At 42.2% G+C, this 20,158-nt stretch overlaps 2 protein-coding genes across 2 annotated transcripts; one reads left to right on the forward strand and one right to left on the reverse strand.

Moving 5' to 3' along the window:
* The first annotated feature begins 489 nt into the window (after positions 1-489).
* cd40 (CD40 molecule, TNF receptor superfamily member 5) lies at positions 490-11,604 on the forward strand. The gene is made up of 9 exons (XM_061697951.1): positions 490-599; positions 2,686-2,767; positions 3,039-3,161; positions 3,243-3,389; positions 3,470-3,563; positions 5,117-5,175; positions 5,906-6,001; positions 8,957-8,982; positions 9,928-11,604. Exons 1-9 carry the CDS (start codon positions 549-551, stop codon positions 10,231-10,233), a joined length of 984 nt encoding a protein of 327 aa, XP_061553935.1. The 5' UTR covers positions 490-548; the 3' UTR covers positions 10,234-11,604.
* A 2,257-nt stretch (positions 11,605-13,861) lies between these two features.
* Positions 13,862-17,367, reverse strand: irx7 (iroquois homeobox 7). The gene is made up of 2 exons (XM_061698070.1): positions 17,134-17,367; positions 13,862-14,796 (listed from the first exon to the last, which is right to left on the reverse strand). The coding sequence occupies exons 1-2, from the start codon at positions 17,341-17,343 to the stop codon at positions 14,074-14,076; spliced, it is 933 nt and encodes a 310-aa protein (XP_061554054.1). The 5' UTR covers positions 17,344-17,367; the 3' UTR covers positions 13,862-14,073.
* Positions 17,368-20,158: the final 2,791 nt, after the last annotated feature.

Consider the following 20,158-nt stretch of genomic DNA (forward strand, 5'->3'; position numbering starts at 1 on the left):
ATATTAGTCATTCGAACTGCTCTAAGTGCTCGAGGACTCTGCATCTTTTTGCACAATTGTTTTTTGTCAATGTCTTTATGTCTCCAAAGTGTTCTGTAAATTGACTGTCTGTTGTACTAGAGCGGCTCCAACTCCCGGAGACAAATTCCTTGTGTGTTTTGGACATACTCGGCAAATGAAGATGATTCTGATACTGATTCTGATTGATCATCTCAAACCATTCCAAGTATCACATGCTCCATTTCAACAATGTAGTTAATTCCACAGCATTTCAGTGCCCTTCGGCTTTTCAGCATTCAAACGCAATCGTATTTTGTAAGTTATTGTTGTTATTTGAATGAATGAATGCATGTTTCCCTAGTTAGAGAAGAAATGTAAATGTCTTCCGGGAAATGGTCACAAATTGGTCAGTGCAGAGGAAAGTCCCCCAAACTCCTCCTCCTCCTCGTCCTCCTCCTCCCTCTTAAAGGGAGACCTCGACCTCGGCAAGCCAGCAGCTGCCTTGTGGCAGAGAGAGACACTCAGAGAGGTCTCGTCCTCGCCTGACGATGACGACGGTGGTGACGGTGACCATGATGACCTTGCTGTGGGCAGCTCCGGTGAGTGTTCATTAACACTGGACACCACACGACATGTTGTCACCGGAAAAAAAAGGTGTTTAAAAAAAAAAGATGATTATTTCCAAACACCAACGCTTTTACGTTCACTTTCGTTTTCACAGCATGGTTTGGGCCCCTGCGGTTTCATAGTAGTGTACAGTGTTACCTATTTACTGTACTAATACAAGGGCTCCTCGGTTGACGGCAGCGAGAGAAAGTTAGCCGGACGTTTGATGTTCGCCTGACATTCGCCAGGGACCGTCTACAAGTTACACGGCCGAGGCTTTTGGTGAAGTCACTAAAAAGCAATAAAAAAAATAAATTCTCATTCTGATTGTAGTAGTAGTTGGCAATGAGAGTCCACTACTTACTTTTCACCAAAAAGCAATAAATTGTCCAAAATATTCACCAAAAATCAATAAAAACATGATGCTTGTTGCGTCATGGAGGACATTTTCTAACATCTCTAATTGCAGTTAATAGTATTTTTTTTTTTTTATTCAATTTGGTAATCTGTCAATTACACATAAGTGATAGTAATTGGGCGGCACGGTGTTCGACTGGTTAGCACATCTGCCTCACAGTTCTGAGGACTGGGGTTCAGATCCCAGCCCCGCTTGTGTGGAGTTTGCATTTTCTCCCCGTGCCTGGGTGGGTTTTCTCCGGGTACTCCGGTTTCCTCCCACATCCCAAAACCATGCATGGTAGGTTGATTGAAGACTCTAAATTTCCCATAGGTTTGACTGTGAGTGCGAACGGTTGTTTGTTTATATGTGCCCTGCGATTGGCTGGCGACCAGTTCTGGGTGTACCACGCCTCTCGCCCGGAGATAGCTGGCATAGGCTCCAGCATGTCCGCGACCCTAGTGAGGATAAAGCGGTACAGAAAATGGATGGATATTTCCATCCATCCATCCATTTTCTGAGCTACACCCTGAACCTGTCGCCAACCACTCACAGGGCACATAGAAACAAACCGTTTTCTCACTCAGATTCACACCTACAGGCAATTTAGAGTCTTCAATTAACCAACCATGCATGTTTTTGGAATGTGGGAGGAAACCGGAGTACCCGGAGAAAACCCACGCAGGGACGGGGAGAACATGCACATTCCACACAGGCGAGACTGGATTTGAACCCGAGTCCTCAGAACTGTGAAGCAGTAGAATATTGACATATTGATTTAACTTCATACCTTGTAAAAATGTAATACTGTGTAATGATCATCTTGCAAGTAGCAATAGCACTGCTGTCAGTGTCAGCCGAGTATAGAGATAAAGTGGAGTGTGACACGACTCAACTACTAACACCGTTCACACACGGCAGAATGAGCGTGCTCACTTTATCTTTTGTCAGGATGGGCTTTTGAGTTTTGGCGCAGGCAATTTTGATTCGCCAGCATGGCTCACGTGGGCAATATTCGCTTCGCCACGTCCTGTTTCATTTCACCATTGGCGAGGTGGCACACGCGCAGCGCGAACCCTGCCCAATGAAAGTTAACTCGTGATTTTACATTGAACTACATATTCATTGTACTAAGTAGATGTTATGCGGTTACAAATGCAGAGATTTTAGAAATTTTGTATGGCCTTTTGATATACATCTGTGTCTTACATTGTTAAATCATTGATAATTTTTGAGGAAAAGTTTGTCTTCACGTCGATGAATATCATTATTTTTTAATAATAACATATTGTTAAATGTATGGTTTGAAAACATGTTTTATTTTAAAAGTGTGTATCAACCTTGTAGTGCTTCGCCTTAATCAATACCCAAGAAGTACCTCTTAGTGTCAAAGGGTTGGTGAACCCTGCTGTAGTCTGTTACTCACCTATGCTAATGCTGTAATAAAGTCATAATTATGGTAAATGATTGTATGAAAAACAATTGTAGGCCAGAAATATAAAACGATCATAATGAAAAAGAGTCAGTAACGGAGCATTCCTTTTTTTTCTGCGTATTTTAAACCAGTTCATTCTGCGACATTCAGAAATTTGAAACCCTTGTTCATTTGCAATCTATAATTCTATACAATTTACCCGTTTGTTCTTAATTGAAGTGATGAAGTCTTACATTTTGTTGTCCAGGTAAATATTGCAGCTCAGCCACCGTGTGACCCTCTGACTCAATACAAACTCAGTGGACAGTGCTGCCAAATGTGTCATCCAGGTAAACCACTATTACCTACCATTTTTATGTAAAAAATGTGTACACACATAGATACGCACAAAGGACAAGAATAATGCCAAAAAATGTCAAAAGTTGCCTAAAAGGAAGACTGAAACGGTACAGGTGACCAACAAGCTACGGTAACAGTCTTCAGGCTCAGCAATTTTCTTTCAGCAGCAATAATGTGAAGAAGTGCATACTGTATCTGAAACCTTTAAGTTATCTTTAACATGACTGAGGGTACCTTTTCACAACATAAACATGTTTTCAGGCACTAGCATGGCTAAATGGGGCACATGCGCAGCTCCTCAATGCCTCCAATGCAACGACAACGAGTATCAGGATACATACACGACGGAAGACAAGTGTAAACGTCAGCCGTACTGCGACCCGAGTGAGATGTCTTCACCTCACATCCATCACAGCTTTGATTTATTCACTGGTGCTAAATTTCACTGTTTTTGTTTTCTTCTAGATAAAAACTTTCAGGTTGCGGAGCAGAGGAGCAAAACCGAAAAAAGCACCTGCATGTGTGAACTGGGATTCCACTGCTCCAGTGACGTGTGCCTCACCTGTGTACCGCACATGTCTTGTGAGCCCAGATGGGGGGTGCTCATTAAAGGTGTGGCACCTTTACCATTTGCACTTAACAAAATCAGTTCTTCTTGTCATTTTGCACTCCATCTCCTTTTTTGTTGCCAGGGAATCAAACCCATGACACAGTGTGCCACAAATGTCCTGAAGGCTCATTTTCCAACCGGAGCTCGTGGGACAGCAGCTGTATTACATGGACCAAGTTAGTATATTGCATGTTTTTATAAAACATTTTTATTTAGTACAGAGTATATGTACTATGTGGACAAAGATATGTTCATGTTCACCCTGCGCGTGCGTGTGTTTTCTCCGTTTACCTCGGCTTCGTCCTGCATTTCAAATAAATGTGTGTTAGGTTTATCGAAGACTCTAAATTGTCCATAGGTTTGAATGAATGGTTGTTTTTCAATATGTGCGACTGACCGGCGACCAGTCCAGGGTGTGCGGGGCCTCTTGCCCAATGTCAGCTGGGATAATGGATGGATAGAAGTATTATATCAGGGATCTCGTTTGATGTGTGCCCCTCGTCTGGGATGCAAAAAAATGAGCAGGGACGCAGAAAGCTTGGTCAATCTGCGTCTTGCTTACCCACCGTATGTGTGTGTTGCTGAAGTGCTTCAGCGAATCATTATCCACTAAAAGTACGAGTCTTGCCTTGGTGCTAACCAATCAGAGGTCGAGTCGGGCGGGTTCTCGTTCCATAAATACAATGGGCACAATATTTTTTCTCGGACTCGATACATTTTCATTGTTGTGGTAACACCCGGCACGCCGCTCACGACACTGCTAGCCGCTGGCGGAACAGCTTTGGCTCCATAGATGCACACACTTGGGAGACTTTAGGGAAAGTTAACTATTTATTAAGTTCGCTATCCCTTGAGCTAACTAGCTAAGGAGCTAAACAGCTCGCAATGGCTCGCTTGATCGTGGCGACATACAGAGGTCACTATAAATGGGGAACCTAAAACTTTATTTTTTATTGTGGCTAAGCATTTTATTTGAACACGTATAACTTTCCCTTTTTATTTACTTGCTCTTTTTGTGAAATGCTCTTATTGTGTTTATTTAGTCAATGAGACAACAGTCCACAGTTGTGCTCATATGTTTGATTACCAGGTCATCATTTGTACAATTCTTTATTATGCTCTATTGTTATATCAGTGGCATTTAAAAAAAACTATCGTTTATCATTAACATTTTTGGGAAAATATATTGTTCTAAAAAATTTGCCATCGTGGCAAACACATATAATATATATTGAGAGAGAGATCAAGAGCAATAGATAACAAACATATTTTACAAACAGTATAAAAGATAGAGTAACAACTGTAATAGAAATCTGCAATATAGCGGGACCACAAAGCAAGAACTGTTACGTTGCGGAGGATTACTGTATCTGTATTCCGTGATGATAAATTGCAGGGACTCATTGTTCCAGGGCTCGGACTCATTGTTTCAAGGACATGTGCGTGCCGGGACTCACATAGTCTCAAGTGTAAAATGATCCATGTTATATTATAGAAATCGTTTTACAACTAAAATTGTTTTTAAAAAGCATATGAAATTTCCAATAAAAGAGCATGTCTGGTGAGCCTAGGTTGCTCCATAGCTAAGAAAAAAATGTTTTTTTTGCTGTATTTTAGCGGTAGTTTGACGAATGTGTACATGCAAACGTACTGTTATGTTCTCTTATTGTGTCTGGTATTTTAAATAAAACTGTCCAGTTATCATTTAGCACGCCACCATTCTTTCCAGGTGTGAGAGCGGATACGCTATCGGTCAAAGAGGATCAGACCACTCTGACGTTGTATGTGGTAAGTTGAGGGCACGGGCCGGATGTGAGACTTCCATGTGCCGCTCCGCGATCAGTCACGTCACCTTGTGTGGTTTCTGTGGTTTCTTAGACGTACACAAACTTTAAAGAATATCATATTATAGTCTCTACGCTACAGTCTGATACTGTATATATATCATGACCATAATAAGTGTTCATCAAAAAACACAAGGCACAGGTTTTAGTATTTAGTATTATTGTAAGCCACAGTAACATGATGCACAGTGTGCACATTAACACTTCCACATTAAAAGTTATATAAAAGTTGAACCTAAATACATGTTTAAAAACAAAACATTTTTAAAGATTCAATGCAAATGGATTGTTCTTAAAAGTCAAATACAACTGAATTGTACTTGGGCTGCTTCCTCTAATCTGGCTAATGGTTTTAAATGCACATGCAAACTTTTTAAAAGGCTTAACGTATATAATTCAAAATATCCAATTTGATGTGTTCAATCATTCTATCATTTTTCTTGTATTTCATGTTTTAAATGGATTTTATTTTGTATTTAACTCAATAATTATTTTTCTTAGCCCAAGAGCGAGCCAGTGAACCACATTTTGAGATTAACTGGGCTAAATGATACCTTTTTCAATGTATTTGATTACATTTTCTTGATCTAACTCTTCATTGTTGCATATACTTATTTTCATTTGTGAATTACTACAGTTGCACTGTTTAAATAAGTGTTGTTACTGTGTTGCAGAGAAGAACCAGCGGCAGCATGTCGTCATCGCATGTGTGGTTTTACTTGCGATCGGGATCCTGCTAATAGCTGCAATCAAGATTTGGTTCTCAAGAGGTACAGGCTTAGCTGCTTTTGATTTCAGCTTTTCAGACATTATCTGTTATGCCACGCAGCCTCATTGAGCAACATTTACACGTCATCCCACTGCAACATATTCCGGCTCGCGGAATGAAATCTATTCGTTGGGCCACAACGGAGACTTCAGCCTGCAACTGCGTGCTCGTCTGTTTGATTACTGTGGCGCGGGGTGGATAATCACTACTCCATGAGAAAATATACACGCTTAAAGCCCCCAGTGCCTGGAATATATTCCACCTAGTCGTTGCGAGGATTTTCTTTGCCACGACTTGGTACGAGCCGCTATAGCTCGCGGGCTAACAGGCTTCTGGACGCCTGCTTCTGGACGCTGGCAACTGGTGGCGGCGGTGTCGTATAATCCGGCGCTCCCTCGCTTGACATTGTGTGTGGGTTGACATAACAGAGACGTTTCAGGGAAAATTAACCATTTATTAAACACAAAGGCGTATGTTTTCAGCCTGTGGCGAAGTCTCGAGACGTTTGAGCACATCATGCTAGTTAGAAGCCCACAATGCATTGCGTTTCAATACGGTACGGTAGCCAGAATATCACAAAACACATAACACTTAGGAATTAAATTTATGACACCGAGCTGTTCTGTCCAGGGAAGATGCGTTTTTCAGCGTGTAGGCATAGGCTGCTAGCTAACTGCACAATGTAGTGGTAGAAATTGGCCAGTAAGTAACTCGCAATTGCGCCGCATAGCCACTGATGCAATGAAGACGCTAAGTGTGTACTGTATATAGTGGGGGAGGGCCAGCTCATGCCAGAAAACCCAAGTGTGTACCTGGGCTTTGTTTTAGCCACGCCCCAGAAATCCGGACAACTGAAATGGTGAACAGTTTAACGCAATGATCCCTACTTTCATAAACATAAACTACTTTCCCTACTTTCACTGCTGGCCGGTGTGCCAACAGACATTCTGAGCTGGTATCCTTATTAAATCCAGAATGAGCTGGTAATAATCGCTGGCGACTTAAATATGTCCACGGAGCTCAGCTTCTGCCTGCCTGTGCCCCAGTCACCTTATCCAAAATCACGTTAGACCGGCGGTCTACTTAGTGTGCCATTATTTAGATGTGGTCAGAGCCGGGGTAAGTTTAGATTGACGTCACTCCGCTGGACGCATCTCCAAGGACACACACCCTTGCTGCACCAAAACGCCCAGCCTGGCGCAAACCTGTCTGCCAAATTGGACTTGCACTTACAGAAACATTATGTGCGTTTACTGAAATTACTAAATGAAGACGCTGCTGGTTGACCAGATTTATTGATAAAGAATAGGCCTTTTAATAGATATGGTTGGCACTGTAGTTAGCATGCGTGCGTGCATGCATGTGCGAGGGAAAGCGACTGAGAAAGAAAAACAAAAACATCTCCAACTTACCGCAATGTGTTTTCTCAAGTTAGAAGTGGGATGAAATATCTACGTTTGGGCAGTCACAAAACTATACTGCTTCATTGTGCTTTTGTTTTTCCTAGTCTGAAATGCAAACACGAGTCACGCGCCACAGATTTGTTTTTCTCACTTTGGCAGTCCTGCAAAGCCCAATAAAAGACTGTGTGCGGTCATGTGACCGCTTTGTGCCGTTTGATTGGTGAACTGAGGTCAAACTGAAGTTACATTGGACTGGTTGAACAGCGCCAAATGCAGAAGTTGTAATCTAGACAAATAGATCACCCAAGCAATAATTGATGAATGAAAGTTGCGAACGGCATGTAGTGTAGATCATTGTAACGGAGTAAAAGTACTGTTTCTTCTTAACATAAATAGTCAAGTCAAAGTAAAAAGCACGTTGCATTAAAACTTCTCTGAAAAGTACAATTTATCCGAAGTTACTTGAGTCAATGAAATTGAGTAAATGTAGCACGTTCCTACCCACTTCTGGTTACCACGCACAATAATATTCGAAGAGTGAAGGATAAGGCTTAGTTACATTACTGTTGGCCTATATTTGCTACCTTTAGTTTGTTAGTCCAAAATAAGTTTGTTAGTCCTGCAACTACTTACAAAATAAGTAGTTGCAGGACTAACAAACTTATACTACTTACAAAATAAGTAGTTGCAGGTTATTGTGGAAAGCATTTATTTTTTGCCTGTTTTGCACTTCATTGTATTTCATATGTATTTAAAGTATTTTTCAGCCTTCTAGTGAATAAATGTGTTATATTACCCATTCAACTGCACCAATTGATATTGTTACTGTGTGGTAAAGCAAATCACAAAAAAAGGCATAATAACCAGGCAATGTAAGCGAGAGCAGGGGGGGAGTCAGTATAGATGCCCACCCAGGGTCAAGATTTGAAGATTTGAACCCACAACCTCAGGGACTCAGGATTCCCTGGGTACAGCTTCACCTCTCAGGAGTTGGCTCTGAAGCCTCTGATCACATGGTGATCAGATCATTAACATCAAAGTAATTCCGTTCTGGAATGATTTCACAAAGCACTAAATGTGACCACGAAGAGACTCAAACGCTCAATCGTCTGATTGAAAGTCAAGACGCCTTATGCATTGGGCCACACAGCCGTTATAAAGCCAACATTGTCTCTCTACATGTCTACATTCCATCACAAAAGGGGTGCGCTAAAGTAGGGAGTGTGAAGTTCATGGCTCGCAAAGTGTCGAGTACAACAATGAGGGGCATAAGGATGGTGGTAAATGCTGTAGTCATTAGGACCATGCATTTCCCGTTCCTGAAAAGGTGGATTTTGTCGTAGCATCCTGTGGTCCCTCCCACCTCTCTCTTGAGAGTTTGGGCTTCAATGTTGTGCCTTAGTGCAGTTGGTAGCATGTCAGTCTTAGAATCCGAAGGTCGTTGGTTCAGTCCTCACACGGGCCAGTCTTCTTAAGTCGACTTTGTTTCTGACTTAATGTAATTGTCCGATCAAAGATATTATAACATGTTGTCCTGTTCTTGTTTGTGTTAGGCAAAGAAGAAGATTCCAAGGGAAAGGTAAATCATTTGTATTGTTTCTAGTCTGTTTTCACCTGTCATGATTACACAACAACAAACCAAAGAATCTCTTCATCTTCAATGCATGAAACTACTGTTCATACCAGTACATCCGTCCATCCATCCATTTTCTTTGCCGCTTATTCTCACTAGGGTCACGGGCGTGCTGGAGCCTATCCCAGCTGACTCTGGGCGAGAGGTGGAGTACACCCTGAACTGGTCGCCAGCCATATTTGAACCCGAGTCCTCGGCCCTGAACTGGTCGCCAGGGCACATATAGACAAACAACCGTTCGCGCTCACATTCACACCTACAGGCAATTTAGAGTCTTCAATTGACCTGTTTTGGGGATGTGGGAGGAAAGCTGGAGTACCTGGAGAAAACCCACGCAGGCACGGGGAGAACATGCAAACTCCACAAAGGTGAGGCTGGATTTGAACCCGGGCTCTCAGAACAGTGAGGCCACCGTGCCGCCATACCTGTACCTGTATTCAGTGCCCTGCGATTGGCTGGCAACCAGTTCAGGGTGTACCCCGCCTCCTGCCCGATGACAGCTGGGATAGGCTCCAGCACGCCCGCGACCCACGTGAGGAGAAGTGGCTCAGAAAACGGATGGACGGATGGACTTTTATTGCGTGCCATCCATGTAGTAATAATAATAATAATAATAATAAAATCCTTATGAAGAGTTGGCCCGTTTCCATGACCACCAAACTGTATGCTAAGCTAAGATAAGGTAGCGAGTTTACGCTAGTGAATAGCAGGGTGTGCTCCCAATGTCAGCTGGGATAAGCTTCAAGAGACCAGCAACCCTCATGAGGATAAGCGGTATAGAAACTGGATGGAAAGTTGGACCATAACTTATGTTTCGTGAATTTGGAGGAGGCTATTTTATAACCAAAACCCAAGTACAGTCCAGTATGTCATTTATCTTTGTGTCCTCAGGGCTGCATTGAGGAGTGTGTGCGACATGACAAAGACCCCCCCAGAAAGGTGCTCATCACGTCGCTAATCCCTGACAGCGTCGACGAAGAGGCCGTGTCGCCTGTAGCGCAAGCGTCGCTGGAGGACACCGGCAGCGGCGGCACGGGGGAGCCAGAGGAGAACGAGGACAGTCCCAGTCAGGCGGCCCCGGGAGATTTACTATTCACCGATAAAGGCAACTATGTGACGCAGGAGAACGGGAAAGCAGAAGTGCTCTCCCGTCAGGAATCACAAAGCATGACTGTGACGAATGAAATATCTTGCTGAGCGCTCTGCCGTGTGGCGCCTAATTCTGCACATGGCCCTGAACAACCACCTGCGTCCACTTTATGACCACCTTGATTTTTTTCAATGCCGTGGTTTGTCTCTATAGGTTACTGAACCGTCCATCAAACACCTTCAGAGGGAGTATCAGCAGCGTAGCAGAGGTGGGACGGCGGCTGTGTGAGCGCGGAAAGCAGGGGTGTACAATTTAACAACTGACGTGCGTGCATAGACTCTCAGTTGAACACCCGACCCTCACGTCTCCCACCGTCATCGAACTGTCTTGGCCGCAAGATTACGTGTCACTTTGTGAAAGTTTGCCACAACATCCATCACTGCATTCCGTGTTAAAGGCAAAGGCCATTCCATGTTATTCGCGAATTTTGCAAGACGTGAAAGAGGGTTCATAGTTAAATGTTAATAAAAAGACTAGTTAATTTATTTTCACACTTGCCTGACGATTAAGAATGTTAAGGCTTCTTTATACTCGCACTGACAGCAACCGCGCTGACGTCACTACAGCTACCCGGTGCGTAGTTTGCCTTTATACTGGAGCGCAACCCACGCACGCAGTTATGAAAATGTACTGCAGTTCACCTCCAAGTCGAGGGTGTCGCTACGGCTGGTATTGGCTAGGACGCCACAGGGTGGAGTTTCCTCTGCATTTTTTTGGGCCATTTCCGGTAGTTGTTTTTACTTTCCTTTCCGGAACAAGGAACAAAGCAACAACAATGGCGACCGTGGAACAGTGTCTGCTGGAACAAATGGAACGAGATGACCAGATGATACGTTTGATTATGCTGCAAAATCGATCGAGAAGGCGGCGGCATAGATCCAAGTGGCACGCTGAGTACGTCATCACAGCATGCGACTAAAACGGACCAATCACGAGAGAGGATCTCCGCGGCGTTCGACGCGCAGCAACTAGTTTTGTCATGTGCGCGGCAAGCTAGGCAGAGGTGCTGCGCGGGGCAATTCGTCGGTCACGTGATGCAATGCAGGCGTTGTCGGCTACGCAACCGCGGGAGTATAAAGAGGCCTTTGTGTTAATTTCTTTTTTTGTTGCATGTTACCTCAACAAAATGATATTTACAGTATTTCTGTATTCTAAATATTTCAATTGTCTCCTTTAGAGGGACCGATTATGCCGTTTTTATCGCATTTTTAAAAAGTTCCCAGGTGTCTAAATAACATGTCTCTGACATGCTTTCATTCAAAAATACCCAAAGATAGAATTTTATAAATACTTTAAACACCACGTTTCTTGACTTGCTGAAATTAACCCATTTAAGAGAGTGGCCTTTTCTCATTTAACTGAACACCGCATGACACATAATGCTGGGCCAATGGCAATTATAGATTTTGTTACCATAACAACCTGGGATGGAGCGAGCAGACCTGACAGAAAAGTAAGCGTCATCTCAAGCGTTTTCATTGGGCCAGCACCTCATACACGACACTACCTCCACCGTGTCAACAACTTCATCGATCGATCGAGTATGTGCCGCTTATCAAAAGATAATGCTAATCTGTCCATGTAAAATAATCAAAACTTGATGCTGTGCACCGTAAAAATGTTCAGAAGTGCCTATATTTAGAGGTTAAACTGTAAATATACTCCAAACTATGATCCCAAAACACTTGAATATATTTTCAAACTCTTCTTCCAACATGACCCTTAAAAGCAAATGGATTACAAACTATTTGAATTTGGGAGAGAAAGAAATGTGTGTCGGTACATGAACATGCAACAAAGACTCTGTAACGTCCTCGACCAACCCAGGCTAAACTTAGCTCCTCCCTGATGTACATAGATCTTAGTCTCTCAGTGAAGTAGTATCACTTCAACAATACGTCCTTGATTATTAGCCAGGTTAAACCTTAAATCTTCTTTCAAATGTCCCGTCTTCTTCCAAATGACTGGCGACCAGTCCAGGGTGTGCCCCACCTTAAACTGTTCAGCTGTGACCCGAATATAGGCAAGCGCTGTAGAAAATGGATGGACGGATTCCGGGCTGTGTTGTAGTCAATGCCCGTGGCCACAAGAGGTCGCCAGAGGTTCCACTTTAGCGATGGAGCGTTGCAACAGAACTAAACTGCAGTGCAAACTGTTGGGAGTAGACAATTGCCCATCAGTTTGTTTTGTCTTCTGGCAACGAGAGCTAATCGAGACAAGGGGACAATTTGCAGGGTTCTACATTGTGCCCCGAATGGATTGAGGAATTTACACGGGAAAGAAAAATGAAAGTAATTCACCCTGGAGAGAGAAACCTTTGACGTCAAACTCCATTCACAGGATTTCAAATAAAATGAGGTAATCTTGTCATCTCATTTTCTGAGATCACTTTGACATGGATATTCGGGACAAATACTTTTTAAATTAAGAATGACATCCAACTTTATTCATCAAATAGACACCGACACAATTTAATAATATCTAATACAATGTCCGCATCCAATGCTTTTCCGTAGGTAATAAAGCTCACTTTGGGGTTTATTCATTTCACAATCTGTTGACTATTGTGGTTGTCGTTTGCAGTGGTGTACAACTGGACTGAATTACCCCGAGAGCTGTTTCTATACTAAAAATGATATTAGTTTGGACAGCTTATTGACGATCAAATGAAATACATAATATATATTGTACTAATAAAACAATAATGCAGTAATATAAAGACAATGATTTAGCACTGGAATAGATTAGAAAATATGCTCTCAACATGAAACAAACTATAGCTACTAAGCATACAGTTTACCCTTCTGGCACTGTTGCCGGCATTTTATTTTGTTATCGAAAAATATTTTTAAAAAAAGAAAGAAATTTGAGGGACTCAAATCAACTTCTCCATGAAGATGAATGGAAATGCCATGAATCTATTCCTGCCCCTTAAAACGCAAAACATTTTTGGAAGGTTTGAAACAAGAAAATACTGCGCATGCAGTATTGTCCTGTATAAAGCATGCAGTAATAACATTCAAATAGAATGTGAAGAAAAAAAACTTTTCAAGTCAATTCCTACTTTATTCCCCCACTTGTAACGCCTTTGGCCGGCATGAAAGCGACTCCTACTTTTTTTTTCAGTATCGTGCGCTCCACACTCACTCCTTGCTCATGTTTTGCTGTGATTTCAAAGTTGAGTTCAGCGGACATCGTCTGCGTCCTTTTCTCAGCACTCACTTTCATTGGACCCAAGGTTAGAAAAAAAGACATGGCAAAAATACCTGTACAAAAAAAATCTGAAAATGCGAGCACCAAACACAACAGTTAAGTGCACGTTCACAACTGATAGTGGCCACAAGTTGTGAAGTTCGCTAGTGGCGGAGTGACTGCGGCTGACTGGTCAATTCATTTTTTTCTTGTAAAACAAAGCAAAATGTCGACCGAGCGACGGCTCGTATCTCCAAAATCTCAAAAGTGGTGGTACTCATAAGGGACTTTCAACTTGTATTATTTAAAAAAATAAATATATATATATATATATATATATATAGTGTACTCTTTAAAGGTAACATTTGTTAATCAGTTGTATTGAATCTCATTAGAATGCGCAGACCTAATTTCTTCTCCTAAATGAGAAATGAGATCTGAATAAAAAGAAGGCGAATCAGATTTGTTTCCCGTAAATCTGGTTTTATTTAAGTAAAAATATTCCTTCGTCAGTAGAACAAAGGAAATATAATTTACAGGTTTGTTGGAAAAATACATCTACATTTATTTACATTTCAAACATCTTTGGTGTGGAAACAGATTTCCAGGGTTGAACTCGGATCCCTGTCGTCTGAGAGGTTAAAGTGCATCAATAGTGGACAATGTCTGAGGGTTTCGGAGGGTGGGGGGTGTCGTTAGTGGATTTCGTGGGCAGTGTAGCAGGCGGGCACCAGAAGCGCGCCTCTGGAGGCCCACTCGGCCCACATCCTCCCTGCCGACTGGTACTCGTGCTGCGCTGGTTTCTTCACCGTCTCCGATGTGGCGGTCTCGGCCAGCGACCAGATTTTGGGCTTCGGAGTGTCTTTGCTCTGCGGAGGGGATGGCGTGTGATGGGCCCGCCCGTGCGCTCCCTCGCCCCTGTCCCGCGACGTCACGCACACGTCCGCCGCGTTCCCCGGCGAGCTCTCGCCGGCCGGCCGCTCCGTCTCCTCCCGGGCGTGGCTCCTCCTCAGGGGCCCCTCCCCCTCCCCCTCCTCCTCCTCCTCCTCCTCTTCGTCCTCGCTCTCCTGCTCCTCGTCCTCCTCGTCAGACTTGGACCTGGATGAGGCCCAGCTGACACGGTTCTCCTTCTTGAGACGGCGGCGCGCGTTGGCGAACCAGGTGGAGACCTGCGTCAGGCTCATCTTGGTGATGATGGCCAGCATGACCTTCTCGCCCTTGGTGGGGTACGGGTTCTTCAGGTGCTCGCCCAGCCAGGCCTTCAGCGCCCCCGTGCTCTCGCGAGTGGCCACCTTGGCGCCCCCGCGCCCGGGCTCCTCCGCGGGGCCGGGCCGGTAGGGTGGGAAGAAGGGACCCCCGCGGGCCAGCAGCGCATGGTGGTAGGGGGAGATGGCGGTCTTCAGGTCAAAGGTGTTGCCCTGGGAATGAGAGGCAAAGTTGGCGACACGTGGCCGAACCCGAAATGCATCAAAGGGGGGGAACGCCTGATGTCTTCGTAAAGTGAAGACCCCGCGTATTTGCCCTTTGGCATTCGCAAATCACATATTTGCAGATTTTGTTTTGAACCTATCTTCCCTTTTCGCTGTTTTTGTGCCGACCCCAAATAAATAAAAGTATTGCTTTGCTGCCATCCTATGGGCATCTTGGTTCCGAGGAACTAAGTATGTAAAATTTAGTTGAGGAGCTTCATTTTGGCAAAAGTAGTTCTTTGCCACCATTTTGTGGCATCTGTAGGGTATGATAAACCTTTGGTGTGCAATTACGCTTACGTTTTCGAGGCAGGGCTCGCTCCCTGTTCCTATAGAGGGGGTTCACTGAATATGATCGCAATTTTTACTATTGTGATTATCAGTGAGATGGAAAAACAAATGCCTATTTTGGGGGATTCAACATGGCCAAAAACTGAACAATTTCTGCAAACACGTCTATCCTTGTGAACGTTTCCATATTGGTGTCCAACACGACGAGCATAAAACCTAGAAAATATATTGCCCCCAGTTTGACCGATCAACAATTTAGCCAGTGGGCAACCTTTTAAAAGGTACTACATACTCTACGTGTCCTATGGAATGCATTTTTTTTTTTTTTTTGCCTCTTCAGTGGACAGTTTGTTTGAGGCATGCATTCCAGGATGACGAGATTGTTTTTACTTTTATTTTATATAAAACGTAATACATTTACACACAAATAAATATACTGTATATATATATATATATATATATATATATGGAGAGAGAGAGAGAGAGAGAGAGATTTCTGTTTCACTGGTACTAACCATAAGATGTAAAATATTGTTTCTTAATTTGATATATTTAGGAACGTATTCAATAACTATGTGAAACACTTTGTGAATCCTCGTTGTAAAATGTACTTCGTTGTGTCATAAGAAAGTTTATATAATAGCATGGTATTCTGCATTCTCATAATATATACTTGTTTAATATTGTTTTAATGATATTCTTTATTTTCATATTCAGTTTTTTTTTAATTCTTGAATAAAACAAACTTGAGTTGTACCCCACTAAACCATACAATGACAATAAAGGCTTTGCATTCTATTTGACAAGAGGTCGTACAACTGTTTGACATAAAACGTTTCAGGGTTACAAATAAAGCGGGCATAAGAATTAGTTTTTGTTTTTGACCTGTTCGGCTGTTAGGTCAACCAGAATGGAAAATCTGTATCCTTTTCATGCCAGAACAGTTTTACTGTGTTGATTTAGTTGATTTTCATTCATAAGCTACAAGTCTCCCAAAAATCTACAATACTTCTGGCTTCATTGTTAGTGATCAACTGCCACGTATTGCGACTTAAGTCCAAACTCGGGGTTACGTTGCTGCCGGAGGAGTTAAGGAGCACCTGCCCCGTATTGAGTTGGACTAATAAATCATCTTGAATTCAATTGGCTGAGTTGCATCACGTGGGGGAGTCCCCAATATGTGCAATTGGACCTCATATCGTGTGCCTTTTCTGCGTACATTTACTAAAGCAGTACTACCGTAAATGTGAGGGAAAAGTTGCAAATCATAATGGATCAGACAAACTCGCCATCAGTCTTACCTGAGAGCGATAGTACTTGGATAACAGTACAATTATCTTAACAGAAAATAACTTTGGTCGAAGTTAGTCAGTCACCGTGGTGATTTCAATTTGAATTCAATTTGATTGATATAGCGCCAAATCACAAACAAAGTTGTCTCAGGGCACTTCCCCTCTTATTAAAAGGCCAACTTGACCTATTTGAGTCAAAGTCTGACATTTGTCGTGTCAAAAAGGAATTTTCTGCTATCAAATGTTCTTAAGCATTAGTCAGTGAAATGGGTTTTAAAAGTCATTTTGTTGTAACGAATAACAAAGCTGGTTTGGGGGAAACGTATACGTGTACGTGGAGGGAAGTTGCTAGAAATAAGGCAGTACGGCGGTCGACTGGTTAGCGCATCTGCCTCGCAGTTCTGAGGATCCGGGTTCAAATCCGGCCTCCCCGTGCCTGCTTGGGTTTTCTCCGGGTACTCCGGTTTCCTCCCACATCCCAAAAACATGCACGGTAGCTTCATTGATGACTCTCAATTGCCCGTAAGTGTACATGGTTGTTTGTTTCTATGTGCCCTGCGATTGGTGGGATGGCTTCTATAATAAGTCAGGTACAGGTGAAAATTGAAAAAGTATTGTCATGAAGTACAAGTTAAAGTTGGCAGAAATATGAATAGCAAAGTGCTAATATGTGAAATTTCTACTTTATCCTAAGAGCGCTCACCATGTGTGTGACGTGTCTGTGGTGGTGTTGGTGGGCCGCCAAGGGGAGCAAGTTGTATCCGTGCAGTCCCGAGTAGGTGACGGGGAGCCCGAGATCCTGCCGCTGCTGGGCCCCCAGATAGCCGGGACCTGGGCCGGGGGCCCCCATGGCCATCATCCCCAAGTTCCGGTCCACGAAGAAGCCTCCGAAGTCTGGTGGCGTGGCGGGCATGTTTCCCTGCGTGCTGAGCGCCGATGAGTCGCGAAGAAAGGTAGTGGGGCTGCTGCCGGAACCGTCTGGGCTTATATCCAGCCAGCTGCCTGGGGGTGGGGGCGAGGAGGAGGAGGAGGACCTTGGGGTGAAGGAGGGGGGCACAACTGGTGTTGACTGACAGGTCAAGCTTTCACTAAATCCTAGCAAAGCTCTGCTGTTCCTTTTAGTGTTTAGATGCGCTCATTCAACTTTTGTAGAAATGTGCAGGAAAAGGTCAACATTTCATTCAGAAATATTATTTGTGACGTTATCGTTGCATTTGTTTGTTTGTTTTTAATCGTCTCTCCGCATCCACTGGACAACAAAAATCTATACGTCAGTTATTCTAATGAATAAGTGCAATTTTTGGCTTGTAGCATGGACATTTTGAAAAACTCTCTTTCTATCTGTTTCTCTACCAATCCGTGGAAAGTAAACAGAAAGCATTATCGTAGTGACATTTGACAGTTACAGTAATACAATTAATTGTAATACGTGTTCTTTTTTGTGTATATGTATTTTGTAATTCAAATTAAATTGGACTTTTTTTCTTCTTCACTAAGACAAACTAGACCCAAGTGAGTAAAAGCGGTACCGAAAATGGATGGACGGATAGTAAAAAAATAAATAAAATAATAAGAATTCAACTATAAAACACAGTCCAAATAAAAATGACAAAGATTTTTGGAAAGGTAGACTATATATTTATAATGGAATATGACACAAAATATATCTGTATTTGCAGCATAACATAATTAACCACACCCCAAATATATAAATCATGCAGGCAAAGGCTTTTTGGTACGTCGCAGCCGGGTGGGGGGGGGGGAAGAAAAAGAAAAGGGGGGCGGGGGGGTCCACATCGCTGCATGTCAATCAATTATGCATCGAAGTGCCTTTTGCATGACGTGACATTATTGAAGGGCATAAATATGCTGCACATGCGTGTTGTATTCTAATTATTCGTACGATTTGCGGGGTAAACAAAGTGTCCCTTTTGACATGGTCTTGTCGGCTATTGTCGTCCTAATGAAAGCAGGTTAGGAGAAACAGGTGTTGACTAATGTATATGATAATTGTCAGATAACAGATGTTAATGTTAAGTGTGTGCGTGCGCGCGCTACAGATAAGGGCGAGCTTGCACTTCTGAAAACACACGCACACACGCCTATCACGTGACGCACGTGGACAACTTGCTGCAATGTCAAGTCGCGTTCTGATTTGACGTCATTATCTGACTTTAAATATGAGCCCAAAATGTTTACAGAATTGAGCCGGACTTCTTAAATGACCAACAATTGATATCGTCATTTTCAAAATACTTTATTCAAACAAGCAATTGACAAACAAGCCATTGACATATGTCAAACAGTCATATGCAATAAAAGGATGGAAAATCATCGATATAATCAATTTGGCATACCTTGAATGGATTATTTTTCAATTATTAAAAAAAAAACCAATAATAATCACCAAATAAGTATAGAGAACTCCCCAACCAAATAATGTATAAATTTCATATTCTATTTTTAATAAACACGAGTGACAAATTTAACCAAGAAGTGGGCCAAAATTGTTTAAAAGCCACATTTTTTGATGTTGTTTCTAAGAATTCCCCTGATAACATAGTTATTTACTCCATACTGGTGACATTTGTTCTTATTTTTATAGTAACATCTTTCAAGAAAAACGGTGTATTTCTTTTGTTACGTTTCGTATTGACACACCTTGGATCACTTCTGACCAATCAAAGTCTGTTTAACAAAGTGAATGAAAAAAAAGAAACACAACTGCAAATGATAGTTTTCTTTGAGGTGAGGTGAAAAGTTGTTCAACTAATTCAAAAAAATGGCAAATAATCTTTAAAATAGCAGAAATAACGCACACACACACACACACACACACACAGATATATATATATATGAACAACACCATAAAAAAAACATTTTTACATTTTTATTCCAACAGACAAAAGGGGAAAAGTCCAGCAGAACAGGCTAAATAGTTTGATCTTAACTTTTACTTTTGTATTCAAATTCTTTTTTTGTCAATTTGACCCACAACATAGCATTAGGTTGAGTGAAAAACTTTCAAAAAATTATCATTTACATATTTTTGTACATAAACCACTAAAATGTAAAAATATTTTTAATTGAATAATGCAAAAAAAAAAAATAGAAGGGGGAAAAAAAAAAAAAGACCAACAGAAGTTTTATTCTACTTCAGTAAATTGGAGCCCTAACATAACAGGAGATAACAGGAACATTATTTTGAAATTATTATAATTGCTGATATATTTCTTTCAATGAAACACTAAAATGTAAAAATATTTAAATTATAAGGAAACAACATACAAATATGCGCATTATTTTGTCTGGATTTTCAAAATTGAAACCAGTCAATTTAACCTGGAACATAACAAGAGGGTTAGTCGATGAATTAACCTTTAAGAGGCCTTCTCTTACAAGCGTCCATGTGGTGGAACATCTTGCAAGGCTGTTTTGCAAAGCAAGGTCAAAAACAGTGGATGAGTTTGGGGTGGAAGAACTGTTGCTTATGCTGAACCCCAACCTCAAGCTCATCAAACAACTTGGGGATGAAGAACTCCAACATTTCGTAGGAAGTCTGCCCAGAGAGGAAACCTCATGCTTATTCAATTATTACAAATCTAGCCTTACTAGTGTACCATGTTTTGGGAACACATGATGCTGTTGGTGGGATCCCAGGGTGAGGGGGGAAAAAAGGTTTAGTCGGAAGAAACGGGCGATTTATTTGGGTGCGGCCCGAAAAGCCC

The sequence above is a fragment of the Phycodurus eques genome, chromosome 1 (assembly GCF_024500275.1).
Source record: "Phycodurus eques isolate BA_2022a chromosome 1, UOR_Pequ_1.1, whole genome shotgun sequence".
Taxonomy (NCBI): domain Eukaryota; kingdom Metazoa; phylum Chordata; class Actinopteri; order Syngnathiformes; family Syngnathidae; genus Phycodurus; species Phycodurus eques.

What these genes read in the sequence shown, in the direction of transcription:
- cd40 (XM_061697951.1), top strand. Translation starts at nt 549, where the DNA reads ATGACGACGGTGGTGACGGTGACCATGATGACCTTGCTGTGGGCAGCT. An exon ending in CCTTGCTGTGGGCAGCTCCG is followed by an intron (nt 600 to 2,685) that starts GTGAGTGTTCAT and finishes TTTGTTGTCCAG; the next exon opens with GTAAATATTGCAGCTCAGCC. An exon ending in CTGCCAAATGTGTCATCCAG is followed by an intron (nt 2,768 to 3,038) that starts GTAAACCACTAT and finishes ACATGTTTTCAG; the next exon opens with GCACTAGCATGGCTAAATGG.
- irx7 (XM_061698070.1), bottom strand. Translation starts at nt 17,343, where the DNA reads ATGCCCGCCACGCCACCAGACTTCGGAGGCTTCTTCGTGGACCGGAAC. An exon ending in ACAGACACGTCACACACATG is followed by an intron (nt 14,797 to 17,133) that starts GTGAGCGCTCTT and finishes TCTCATTCCCAG; the next exon opens with GGCAACACCTTTGACCTGAA.